The 13,309-nt window shown below is 43.6% G+C and overlaps 1 protein-coding gene across 2 annotated transcripts in view; it reads right to left on the bottom strand.

The window, feature by feature from the left end:
• upf1 (UPF1 RNA helicase and ATPase) overlaps positions 1 to 12,983 on the bottom strand; it is a 57,753-nt gene extending 44,770 nt beyond the window's left edge. For both annotated transcript variants that reach the window (XM_063032410.1, XM_063032409.1), the window contains exon 1: positions 12,443 to 12,983. In XM_063032410.1, coding sequence (XP_062888480.1) covers positions 12,443 to 12,613 — 171 coding nt within the window. In that variant the 5' untranslated portion in view covers positions 12,614 to 12,983. The remainder of the gene's footprint in view (positions 1 to 12,442) is intronic.
• Between the last annotated feature and the right edge of the window lie 326 nt (positions 12,984 to 13,309).

Here is a 13,309-nt window from a genome sequence, read left to right on the forward strand (position 1 = left end):
TCCTTCAGCCACACATTCATCCTCTACCTCATTCTACTCCTATACTCACTGTTATGTGGCACAGGCAGCAATCCTGAGATTACTATGCCTTTGAGGTCCTGCTTCTCAGCTTCCTTCCTAACTCCCTGTATTCTGCTTTCAGGACCTCCACCCTTTTTCTACCCACATCACTGGTACCAATAAGTGTCACAACCTCCGGCTGCTCACCTTCCCATTTCAGGATATTGTGGACACACTCAGAAACATCATGAACCCTGGCACCTGGGAGGGAGCAAACTACCATCCTCGTTTCTTTTTCTTACCCACAGAATCGCCTATCTGTCCCTCCAACTATATAGTCCCCTATTACCGCTGCCATCCTCTTCCGTTCCCTACCCTTCTAAGCCACAGGGCCAGAGGCACAGCCACTGTTGCTTCTCCCAGGTACGTCATCCCGCCCCCCCCCCCAAAACAGGACTCAAAATGGAGTACTTATTGTTAAGGGGGACAGACACAGGGGTGCTCTCCACTACCTGGCACCCTCCCTTCCCTCTCCTGACGGTCACCCACTTATCTGTCGCCTGTGGCCCCGGGATGACTACTTCTGTCTATCACCTCCTCACTCTCCCTAACAAGCCAAAGGTAATCAAGCTGTAGCTCCAGTTCTCTAACTCTTTCTTTAAAGAGCTGCAGATAGATGCACCTGGCACAGATATAACCATCAGGGAGGCTGGAAATCTGGCATCCGACATTCAGAACAGAAAACTGGCCTCGCAGTCATATCCACTATTCTTGTTCGGGGGGGAGGAGGAGGAGTAACTTACTTCACCTAGGCTCTTCCTTGCCGAAGCCCCGATGAACCTAAGCCCTACTACTCTGACAGCTGCTCCACTAGACAGTCTCTCTCTCTTATTTCGGAACTTTCTCAGCATCCTGCACACTTCTCCCTAACCTGTGCAAAGCTCACTTTCTCTTCGAATCGATTGGTCTGCCGCTAATGTGCCAAGCCCCGCAAAATGCTCCTTTTTAAAACTCTTCTCCCCAACCTGTGCGAAGGTCACTGTCTCTTCAAATTGATTGGTCTGCCACTAATCTGATCACATTTTAGGTCATATTTATGCAGAAATAGAAAATTCTACAGGGTTCAGAAACTGTCTAGCACCACTTTATTTATTCATTTTTCAGGATCTAGATATCACTGACAATTTCTCATCATTAATTGCCCTTGCGAGGATGCTGATTAGCCACCTTGAACTGCTGCAACCTTTCTGAGCACATTATTCTCTGAATACAGTCAGATGGAAAGTTCCAGCATTTAGACCTAATGATATCCAAGGATCATTGATATACTTAATACAATGATTTTAATGAGGTGAATCTATCAAAAGCATAACTGATGTTCTAATGCCATTACTGCACAACTACCAGAGTTCAAAACGAGGACCTTCAGGCACAGGGCAGAAAACAGTTCAGTAGGCTGGTTCAATTGGTAACATTCGTTCCTTGGAGTTTCAAAGTCTTCAAGATGAGTAAAGAAGACTGCTCATGCATAGCGAAGGAAAAACACATTAAGAGCTATCAATTCAACTACCACAGCACTGGAAGGCAGAAATTCTATTTTCAAGGTATGAATTCACGAGAAGAATAAACCAATTTCCAGGGTATTACTGCCCAATAACGGATGACCATTGTAAATGCTCCACTGCACTAAAGTCACCCCCAGCCCCTCAATAAACTGACATGTATGAACTCTATCCTACTGCATAAAAAGAATGATCTGGGTCCAGCACAAAAGTGCAATTATGAAGAAAGCACATCAGTGTTCTACTTCCTTAGGAGTTTGCAGGAATTCGGCATGGCATCTAAAACTTTGACAAACTTCTATAGATGTGTAGTGGAGAGTATATTGACTGGTTGCATCACAGCCTGGAATACCAATGCTCTTGAATGGAAAATCCTACAAACGAAGTGGATACGACCCAGTCCATCATGACCCCCCCCCAAACATTGAGCACATCTAAATGAAATGCAGTCCCAGAAAAGCAGCACCTATCATCAGGAACCCACCATGACCCCCAGGACACACTCTCTTCTCACTGCCATCAGGAAGGTGATACAAGAGCCTCAGGGCACACACCACCAGGTTCAGGAACAGTTACTACCCCCCAACCATTGGACTCTTGAACCAAAAAATAAACTTTACTCAATTTCACTTGCCCTGTCATTGAAATGTTCGCACAACCAATTGACTTTCAAGGACCTTCATCTCATTCTCGATATGTATTGCTTATTTATTATATTTTTTTATATCTGCACAGTTTGTCGTCTTCTGCACTCTGGTTAAACGCCACAGTTGGCTAGCCTTTCATTGATTCTGTTATGGTTATTATTCTATAGATTTATTGAGTATTCCAACAAGAAAATGAATCTTAAGGTTGTATATGGTGATATACATGCACTTTGATAATAAAATTTACTTTGACTTTGAAAGCAACAGTAACTCAGCCACGTGTTAAAATAGTGTTGTGGAGAAGAGCATCTCTGAACGTACAACACATCAAACCTTGTAGTACATTGGCTACAGAAGCAGAAGACCTCCAACACACTCAGTGATCACTTTATTAGGTACAACAAGTATACCGTATACCGCATTGGATACTGTTGGGGGGCATGACTTACCTGGGACTAGCTGCAGTAGCCGGATCTCTGGCACTGAGCCTGGCTCTGCAGTGCAGAAGGGAGGGGGGAGAAAGAGGAGAGCGGTAGTGATAGGGGACTCGATAGTTAGAGGTGCAGATAGAAGGTTGTGTGGTCGTGACAGAGAATCCAGGATGGTTTGTTGCCTCCCAGGTGCCAGGGTCAAGGATGTCTCTGATCGATTGCATGACATTCTGAAGTGGGAGGGTGATCAGCCAGATGTCGTGGTGCACATCGGTACCAATAACATAGCAAGGAAGAGTGAAGAGGTCCTGGACAGTGAGTATAGAGAGCTTGGTAGGAAGTTGAAAAGCAGGACCTCAAGGGTGGTAATCTCAGGATTGCTACCTGTGCTAGGTGCCAGTGAGGGTAGGAATAGGATGCTCTGGAGGAGGAACAAGTAGCTGAGGAACTGGTGTAGGGGGCAGGGTTTCAGATTTCAGGATCATTGGGACCTCTTCTGGGGCAGGTGGGACCTGTACAAGAGAGACGGGTCACTTGAACCACAGGGGGACCAATATCCTTTCAGGGAGGTTTGTTAGTGCTATTGGGGAGGCTTTAAACTAGATTTGCAGGGGGATGGGAACCAGAGTGCCAGAGCTGACAGTGTGGCTGGGGTGAAAATAAATGATGTTGCAAGTTTAAGCAAATCCGCTGAAAGAAAGGTTGTGAGTGGTAGTAAAAATCTTCTGAGGTGTATATATTTCAATGCTAGGAGTATTGTGGGGAAGGCGGATGAGTTGAGGGCGTGGATTGACACGTGGAATTATGATGTTGTAGCAATTAGTGAAACTTGGCTACAGGAGGGGCAGGACTGGCAGCTTAATATTCCAGGGTTCCGATGTTTCAGATGTGATCGAGGCAGAGGAATGAAAGGTGGGGGAGTAGCATTGCTTGTTAGGGAAAATATTACAGCAGTGCTCAGGCAGGACAGATTAGAGGGCTTGTCTACTGAGTCCTTATGGGTGGAGCTGAGAAACAGGAAAGGTATGGCCACATTAGTGGGATTGTATTACAGACCACCCAATAGTCAACGAGACTTGGAAGAGCAAATCTGCAGAGAGATAGCAGGCAACTGCAGGAAACAAAGTTGTGGTGGTAGGGGATTTTAATTTTCCATACATTGATTGGGACTCCCATACTGTTAGGGATCTAGATGGTTTAGAGTTTGTAAAATGCGTTCAGGAAAGTTTTCTAAATCAACATATAGAGGGACCAACTAGAGGGGATGCAATATTGGATCTCCTGTTAGGAAAAGAATTAGGGCAAGTGACAGAAGTCTGTGTAGGGGAGCACTTTGGTTCCAGTGATCATAACACCATTAGTTTCAATTTGATCACGGACAAGGATAGATCTGGTCCTAGGGTTGAGGTTCTGAACTGGAAGAAGGCCAAATTTGAAGAAATGAGAAAGGATCTAAAAAGCGTGGATTGGGAAAGGTTGTTCTCTGGTAAAGATGTGATTGGTAGGTGGGAAGCCTTCAAAGGGGAAATTTTGAGAGTGTAGAGTTTGTATGTTCCTGTCAGGATTAAAGGCAAATTGAATAGGAATAAGGAATCTTGGTTCTCAAGGGATATTGCAACTCTGATAAAGAAGAAGAGGGAGTTGTATGAAATGTATAGGAAACAGGGGGTAAATCAGGTGCTTGAGGAGTATAAGAAGTGCAAGAAAATACTTAAAGAAATCAGGAGGGCTAAAAGAAGACATGAGGTTGCCTTGGCAGTCAAAGTGAAGGATAATCCAAAGAGCTTTTACAGGTATATTAAGAGCAAAAGGATTGTAAGGGATAAAATTGGTCCTCTTGAAGATCAGAGTGGTCGGCTTTGTGTGGAACCAAAGGAAATGGGGAAGATCTTAAATAGGTTTTTTGCGTCTGTATTGACTAAGGAAGCTGGCATGAAATCTATGGAATTGAGGGAATCAAGTAGTGAGACCATGGAAACTGTACAGATTGAAAAGGAGGAGGTGCTTGCTGTCTTGAGGAAAATTAAAGTGGATAAATCCCCAGAACCTGACAGTGTTCCCTCGGACCTTGAAGGAGACTAGTGTTGAAATTGCGGGGGCCCTGGCAGAAATATTTAAAATGTCGCTGTCTACGGGTGAAGTGCCGGAGGATTGGAGAGTGGCTCATGTTGTTCCGTTGTTTAAAAAAGGATCGAAGAGTAATCCGGCAAATTATAGGCCGGTGAGTTTAACGTCAGTAGTAGGTAAGTTATTGGAGGGAGTACTAAGAGACAGAATCTACAAGCATTTGGATAGACAGGGGCTTATTAGGGAGAGTCAACATGGCTTTGTGCGTGGTAGGTCATGTTTGACCAATCTATTGGGAGTTTTTCGAGGAGGTTACCAGGAAAGTGGATGAAGGGAAGGCAGTGGATATTGTCTACATGGACTTCAGTAAGGTCTTTGACAAGGTCCCGCATGGGAGGTTAGTTAGGAAAATTCAGTCGCTAGATATACATGGAGAGGTAGTAAATTGGATTAGACATTGGCTCGATGGAAGAAGCCAGAGAGTGGTGGTAGAGAATTGCTTCTCTGAGTGGAGGCCTGTGACTAGTGGTGTACCACAGGGATCAGTGCTGGGTCCATTGTTATTTGTCATCTATATCAATGATCTGGATGATAATGTGGTAAATTGGATCAGCAAGTTTGCTGATGATACAAAGATTGGAGGTGTAGTAGACAGTGAGGAAGGTTTTCAGAGCCTGCAGAGGGACTTGGACCAGCTGGAAAAAGGGGCTGAAAAATGGCAGATGGAGTTTAATACTGACAAGTGTGAGGTATTGCACGTTGGAAGGACAAACCAACGTAGAATATACAGGGTTAATGGTAAGGCACTGAGGAGTGCAGTGGAACAGAGGGATCTGGGAATACAGATACAAAATTCCCTAAAAGTGTCGACACAGGTAGATAGGGTCGTAAAGAGAGCTTTTGGTACATTGACCTTTATTAATCAAAGTATTGAGTATAAGAACTGGAATGTTATGATGAGGTTGTATAAGGCATTGGTGAGGCCGAATCTGGAGTATTGTGTTCAGTTTTGGTCACCAAATTACAGGAAGGATATAAATAAGGTTGAAAGAGTGCAGAGAAGGTTTACAAGGATGTTGCCGGGACTTGAGAAACTCAGTTACAGAGAAAGGTTGAATAGGTTAGGACTTTATTCCCTGGAGCGTAGAAGAATGAAGGGAGATTTGATAGAGGTATATAAAATTATGATGGGTATAGATAGAGTGAATGCAAGCGGGCTTTTTCCACTGAGGCAAGGGGAGAAAAAAAACCAGAGGACATGGGTTAAGGGTGAGGGGGGAAAAGTTTAAAGGGAACATTAGGGGGGGCTTCTTCACACAGAGAGTGGTGGGAGTATGGAATGAGCTGCCAGACGAGGTGGTAAATGCGGGTTCTTTTTTAACATTTAAGAATAAATTGGACAGATACATGGATGGGAGGTGTATGGAGGGATATGGTCCGTGTGCAGGTCAGTGGGACTAGGCAGACAATGGTTCGGCACAGCCAAGAAGGGCCAAAGGGCCTGTTTCTGTGCTGTAGTTTCTATGGTACAAGAGTTACCTAATAAAAGCGTCCATTGAGTGTATGTCTCATTCACTTTGAAAATGAACATTGATTTTGTTTGTGTCTTTCAAAGGCTGAGGCGGACCCTCATGGCCACAAATACTAACACAGCTTGCCTATCTGCTTCCATTCATGTTGTTTTTCTGATTCTGACCATCTTTATCCAATTGCACTCTCCTGCAATATGAGCTCTTAGTTGTTAAAACTCATGTATTACCTAAGAGGTCATTGAAAATACATACATGTACATTCATTCTTGTTATTTCTCCTGTTGGTACAGATTTCAGTAGTACTGCTCCTAATGAGAGCAGTTTCCCCATCTTCTCTCAGATAATGAGACATATCTATTATCTTCTAAACTGCAATGACTTTACAAAACTTAAGGAATGCTCAACTTTGTCACCTCAAAATCCCAAAACAAAAGCTATCAGAATTGTTTACCTTCTAATTATTTTTTTCTTAAACTAATACATAAGCACATCCTTCACTTCACCATAATTTATAGAAAACTTGTATCAAGCTGTGGAGATGCAATTAATGTCTCTGCCATTTCCTTACTCACAATATTTGTCTTCCTGCAAATTACCCATGTTTATTTTTGCAAATATCCAAACCAAAGATCAGTTTATAATCAGTTCTTATTGTATTCATTTTTGAAGGGGTTCTGTGCACCACTGGCAAAGCTGACATTTGCTGTTCCATCCCTACTATCCTTGAACTGTGTGGCTTCTTGGAGACTTCAGAAGTAATGTTAAGAGTTAGTCACACTGGTCGTAGAGAGTAAGACAGTCACAGGCTCTCCAACGTAAATAATATGACCATCTATGTTATTCCCATACCCCTCAATTCCATACGCTTATCCAGTGTGTCTTAACCAGTGACTGTATTGGCTTCTTACACCACCTCCGGCAAGTGATACTATAAACCCCATGTGGGAAGAACTTGCCCCCCCCCCACATCTCCTTTAAATATTTTACCTCTGCCCTCAAGCCCATATCTTCTCACTTTAGACGCTACCATTGGAAAAAGACTATCTACCATATCTACACCACTCAGTTCTGCAAATCATTTGGTCACCCCTCAGCTTCCTGCACTCCAGTAAGAATAATCCTAACCTTTCCAATCTCCCCTTGTAACTACTGCCCTCCACCACAGGTGACATCCTGGTGAATCTCTTCAGCACTTCTTCTAGCTACCACATCCTTTCTAATGTGATCAGAACACACAAAATATTCCAAATGTGACCCAACCGAATTCTTCTACACTACAGCACAATTACCTGAATCTTTTACTACACGCTTCCTTCACCACCCTATCTGCCCATGTCACCATTTCCAGGGAGCTATGAACCTGCACCTCTAAGCTCCTCTGAATATCAATCCTTGTAAGTTTCCTGCTGTTTACTGTACATACACTGCCAGTATTAAATGACCCAAAACACATTACCTCATGCTCGTCTGGATTAAATTCCACCTGCACTGCTCCGCCCAACTTTCCAGTTCAACTATATCTATCTGTATACTTGGGCAATCACCCTCCATCTACTACTCCAGCAATCTTTGTCTCATAAGCAAACGCAAGTGACATTCTCATCCAAGTCACTTTTATATAAAAGCAGTCCCTGGGATATTCAAAGGATCTGCTGCTGAGAGCTGTCCATTACCTAATTTTTTTGTAAGTCAGAAGTGTCCATTTTCTATAATCTGTTCAATTTTATTCAAATTATATTCATTCTAGCACTACCCAGAATTAATACAATTTAACATAGTTAATACATGTGCAGTTATTAACAAATGCAAAACATTACTACCCTGAAAAAATTCTTCTAAAATGCGAGTTGTACTTCCACTAGTCAAGTCTTCCATAACCCAGGTAGACCTATAAGAAACAAAGATTCCAGCACCAACTCGCCACAATATAGTACTCATTAAAGATCTGGCCTGATAAACAACCCACCACCACTACCCTCTGCATCTTACCACCAATTTTGGACCCAGATTCCCTTGTATCCCACTACTCTAACTTTCCAGTGAGCAGAACTTCAAAAAGCCTTACCAAATAAAGCTCGTGTACTTCTTCATACGTCTGTCTTATATTCATTTGGTTTCTTCGAAACCTCAACAAAACAATCAGATTTGTGAGGTAGAACTTCACATGTACAAAATCATGCAGATTCCCCTTAATCAATCGCTACATTACCATGGAATTATAGATTCTATCCTTTAAGAATTTTTCCAATAGTTTCCCTACTGCTGATTCAAGACTGATTGATTTGTAGTTTTTAGGCTTTTGTGAATATGAGAACATCAATTCTCTCCAGTCTTCCGGTACATAACCCATGCCTAAAGATGATGCAGAAACCTTCACTGTGGTCCAGCAAGTTCCTCCTATGCTTCCTATCACAATTTTATCAGGCCTTGGGGATCCATCCACCTTAAAGAGAATCAAAAGCTCTAACACTTCTTCATTCCTGATGCACACATGTTCAACGCTATCCCAACTAGGTGAGAAACCTGCCCTAATTTTCCATTCTTCTCATTTTATCTCCTGAATACTCTTCTCTTCACTGCACTGAGGCCGTGGCCTGCTCAGAGCTTCGTATCTGCGGGCTCTACATGTTTACTCTGCTACGTGCTGAACTGAGGCTGGAGCTGTGGTGGGCTCTAGGCTTCGGGTCTGAGGACTCACTTTTGTTCTAAATGCTATTTGCTTACTTCTATTGGTTACAGAGTTTGCTTTCTTTCTCCCTCATATTTGGTGTCTGTCGGTAATTTTTTATGGGTTCTTTTGGGTTTCTTGTGGTGTGGCTGCCTGTAAAGAGACAAATCTAAAGGTTGTATAATGTATACATACTTTGAACTTTAAAATATTAATTTAGGACAACACACAAAGAGAATTCCAAAATATTTTATAAATTTTTTGGAAGATAATAGCTACTAAAAGATTAGGTCCTGGGTTCCACACCAAGATTTTCTTTTAGCCTCTGAGAAAGCAGTCTTTACCCAACTTTCATCTTAATTCTAATACATTTGTAAAGGGCTTTGGAATTCTCATTCTGTTGACCAGTGCACTCCACATCCTTTTTGCTCTACTGCTTTAAGATTTTTCCTATATGCTCCATGAATCCCAATTCACTTGGTAACAACTTCCCATACCTGACATCCACTTCCTGAAGATCTGCAGTCACATACAGTTCACTGAAGAGTGGAAAATTCAAAAGCCTGGAAACTACAAATCAATAAGCCTTGAATCAGTAGTAGGGAAATTACTGGAAAAATTCTTAAGAATGGAATTTATAATTCCATGGTAATGTATCAATTGATATGGGGAATCAGCATGTTTTCAGACAGTATGTCTTATCTCATGAATCTGTTTTTTGGATAGCAAATTTCTCCCAATTCAGATCATTAATGAACAGAATGTTTTCTATGACAATACTGTAGCTATTTACCTGCATATTTTCTTATTTTATTCTGTTAATCACTTGGAATTACAAACCAAAAACTGGAAGATTTGAAATTTCAGATGTGAACGCTGTCCTCTCAGTTGTTAGTCCAGGCCTCTGGATAAACAGCATGGTCATTTCACCATATCGCTATCATACCTCTTGTTAGTTCTTCTCTTGAACATTCTTTTCCAAACTGAAATGCTTCCAATGCTCAGGTTAATCATACTTTTTGAAATATTTATAAATACTTTCCTTAATCCAGCATTTTTATTTACTCTTAAATGGTTAGACGAGGTTTTCTTTGCAAAATCGTGTTGATCGCAAACTATAAATAAATTGTGTGAGACAACTTACAACACAACACTGAAAGGCCTGAGATAAGATGAATATCAGAGAATGTTCATGAAATAGAGAGCAATGGACATACCATTGACAAAGGGACTTAAAGAAGCAAAACATAAAAATTAATAGATTTTAAACAGTACAGCTCAAGTAGTTAATAACAATGTTTGAAAATCATGTACATCCGGTTGACCAGACAGAAGCCAAAAGCCGCTGCACATCACATTCTTGGCACTGTCACAAATCAAACATTTTTGCAACTTTAAACCAAGAAATCTTCCAATTGACAAACATGTTATAATCAATCAATAAAGACTGAATATAAAAGTTACAGTTTCCCTAACAGTTAGTGATATGACACAGATGAAATTTGTGATAAACGAGAGCAATGGATACATACTATCGGCAGAGGGAGGTACAAGTGGTTAATGAACTTCAGGAAAGTACACTGAAGCAACTCACCTATAGATTACTATAACCATAAGCACTACAATTCCTTGCATACAAGTATTAATCATTCATAACATTGTGCTTGTTCAGACACCAAGTTTTTACTTGATAGCACAGACGTATCCTGGAATGAGCTGCTATTTCTCAGAACATGCCACTACTTTTGTTTGAAAACAGTTGAGATTTGTTCGACATAATGTGGACCCTCCACAAGAACAATTAGATTAGCCATAGGCAGTCTGCTTCTGGGAATCTATATAAATCTAGCTCAACTATGGGTTGAATATTAGTGGCAATCTTTCAGTGAGGTGACACCATGGGCATACCTTGACACAAACTGACAGCGTCACAAGTACCAATGTAGAAGGTAGAAACTTTGCTGGGTAGGAAAACACAAGTTTTATTAAACTGGATTTTCAAAGAGTAAGCAGGAAAACTAAGTAAATATATCAAAAAGGAACCTATACTGCAAACCAGAGGTCCTTTAGCATTGCTCTGCTATCACCGTACCTGTCACACGACAAGTCAAACACACTCACAGCTCTGAGCATACACTTGAGACAAGCTTTACAATTCCCAGCTCTGTAATATGTTAAGTGTGTTATATGGTATTTGTGTTTGTCTGCTTAATAGTAATTCACAAAAATCACAACCACAACTGCAAATTACCATGGTCTACAACAACTAATGATCACCTGGGAAGGAGTCGTGGCTCCTTCAAGTCTGCATGTCACTGTTGGAGTAAAGTGTAACTTTGAAACCAGGTGTGACAGTAGCCTAATCTTTGCCTTGTCTGGAGAGTTCAATACCCTAACATTTTGAGTGATTAAAATCCAAATAAAAAACCTTCCATATCGTTAGTACATATTCCAATAGCCTCACCAAAATGCTAAATCTATCAAGAGAACTTTCAATTACTCCAGCAAATCCACTGCTAAGTTTCCATGCAGTACTCCCTCACCTCAGTTACTTCGTGCTCACTCCTGTACTACCACCCACTCTCCTGTATTTCCAGGAGGCACATGGAAAAAGACATAGTATGGTAACGATGAGGCCTGATTCACACCAATTAAATTAGCCACCTAAAGCTATGGCGCTATCATAACAGCTAAAATAAATGTTCAGTTAACTTCCTACCTGTATGTTGATACCACGTGCTACTAGAATGTACAATACCCAAGACAACTATGGTAATGATTCACCTAATCGTCCAGAATCTTTACATGGAATTTTAATTGTTCTTCTACTCTTACCGCTGATGCAACTAACCGTCACTTTTAAACATTAACAGGCATTTAGTAACTTTCCTCGCACAATGTTTGATTTGGATGAGAGATGTTCATGGAAATGCACAATTCCTAAGCCTTCAGCCAAAACTTAACTCACCTAAATCATGACCTGGACGATATGTAGGCATATGCCAAATAGCAAGCAACTTTTCACAAACATTTCTGCTGAGCTCCTCCAGCCCATAAAACATTCCTCACAAGACCATCATCACGATTGCACCCTCCTACAACAAATGAGAACTGCAGCCGTCCGGGGGCAAAAGTCAGAGGAAAGAGGAAGGACGGGGAAGATCATCCAATGAGGAAGGGGTGAATAGAAAGCGTGCGTGGGGAGATGGAGCAGAAACAGCCGGGGCTTGGGGGGGGGTGAAAGAAAGTTCGCATGCAGTTTAGGGCGAAGGAGAGGAAGAATGTACACCGCACGCCCTTTTTGTAAACCCGTTCCAACCCTTCCTTCGATCCTTTCTCCGGCCCAGGACCGCTTCCTGCTGCCATGTGCGTCTCCTCCGGGCGCCGAGGCCCAGGCCACGCTGTAAGCCAGGAAACGCTGGGCGGTGGTGCCAGGGCTCGCCGTGAGATCACACCGCCTCGGGTTGTTGGCGTGCGAAACACTCCCCCCTCCCCCAACCACTCGCTCTCACCCAATCACCAGCGCTCTCCTCACCTGTCCGTCGCTGGGGCCCTGGCTCTGGCCTTGAGTCTGCGTTTGAGACGGCAAAGTGAAGTCGGTGAACTCGAACTCGGAGCCCTGCGTGTCGGCCCCGAGCAACTCGGCCTCCTCGGTGTCCAGGAAGGTCAGCGTCTGCGAGCTGGGCCCGTACGCGTCCACACTCATGGCGGCCACGGCGCGGGAGCGCGCACTCGCCCCCGGCGCGATTCAAACTCACGGGGGGCAACAACCGCTGCGCAGCGCGGCGCGCGCCGGCCGAGGAACAGGCGGAGAGTTCGCGCTGGGGTGGACGTCCGCGGGTTCGAGGCCAGCTGCTGGGCCTCGGGCTTGGGCCGGGCGAAGGATCGTGGGGTTTTGTATCCGTCCGAGCGCCTTCGTGGCTAGGCGAGAGACCTTGAGATCGGGGCCGGATGAATGACCAGGGAACCGGGGGCCGGATTGAGCGGGTGGGCGGCAATCGATCACCAGACCCACAAACCCAGCAACAGCGCGAGAGCCGCAACTCCCCCGCAGCACTGACGTACTGTACAGAACGCCCTGACGTAGAAACGCAGTTGGGTTCGCGGTGACGTAATTCACCGGCAAGGAGAGGTGACGTAATACACAGGAGAGCGGCGGAGCGGAGGCAGCTCCGAGCGAGCGGAGGCGGGGAACCGAGAGTCTCCGGATTCGCGCTTCCGCCTCCTCCTCCTCCTCCTCCGCCAGCTTTCTCTATGTCTCAGCGGCACTGCAACTGTTGGCGGGCTGCGATGGGAGGAGGAAGTAAGGCCACTCGAGACCGCCTGCTCCCCTTGGCGTGCGGGTTGCCATTTTAGACCCAATGCTGACACGTCCATTAAGTACCATTGCCCTCCTGTACAT

This window comes from Mobula hypostoma, chromosome 24 (assembly GCF_963921235.1).
Source record: "Mobula hypostoma chromosome 24, sMobHyp1.1, whole genome shotgun sequence".
In the NCBI taxonomy this organism is placed as follows: domain Eukaryota; kingdom Metazoa; phylum Chordata; class Chondrichthyes; order Myliobatiformes; family Myliobatidae; genus Mobula; species Mobula hypostoma.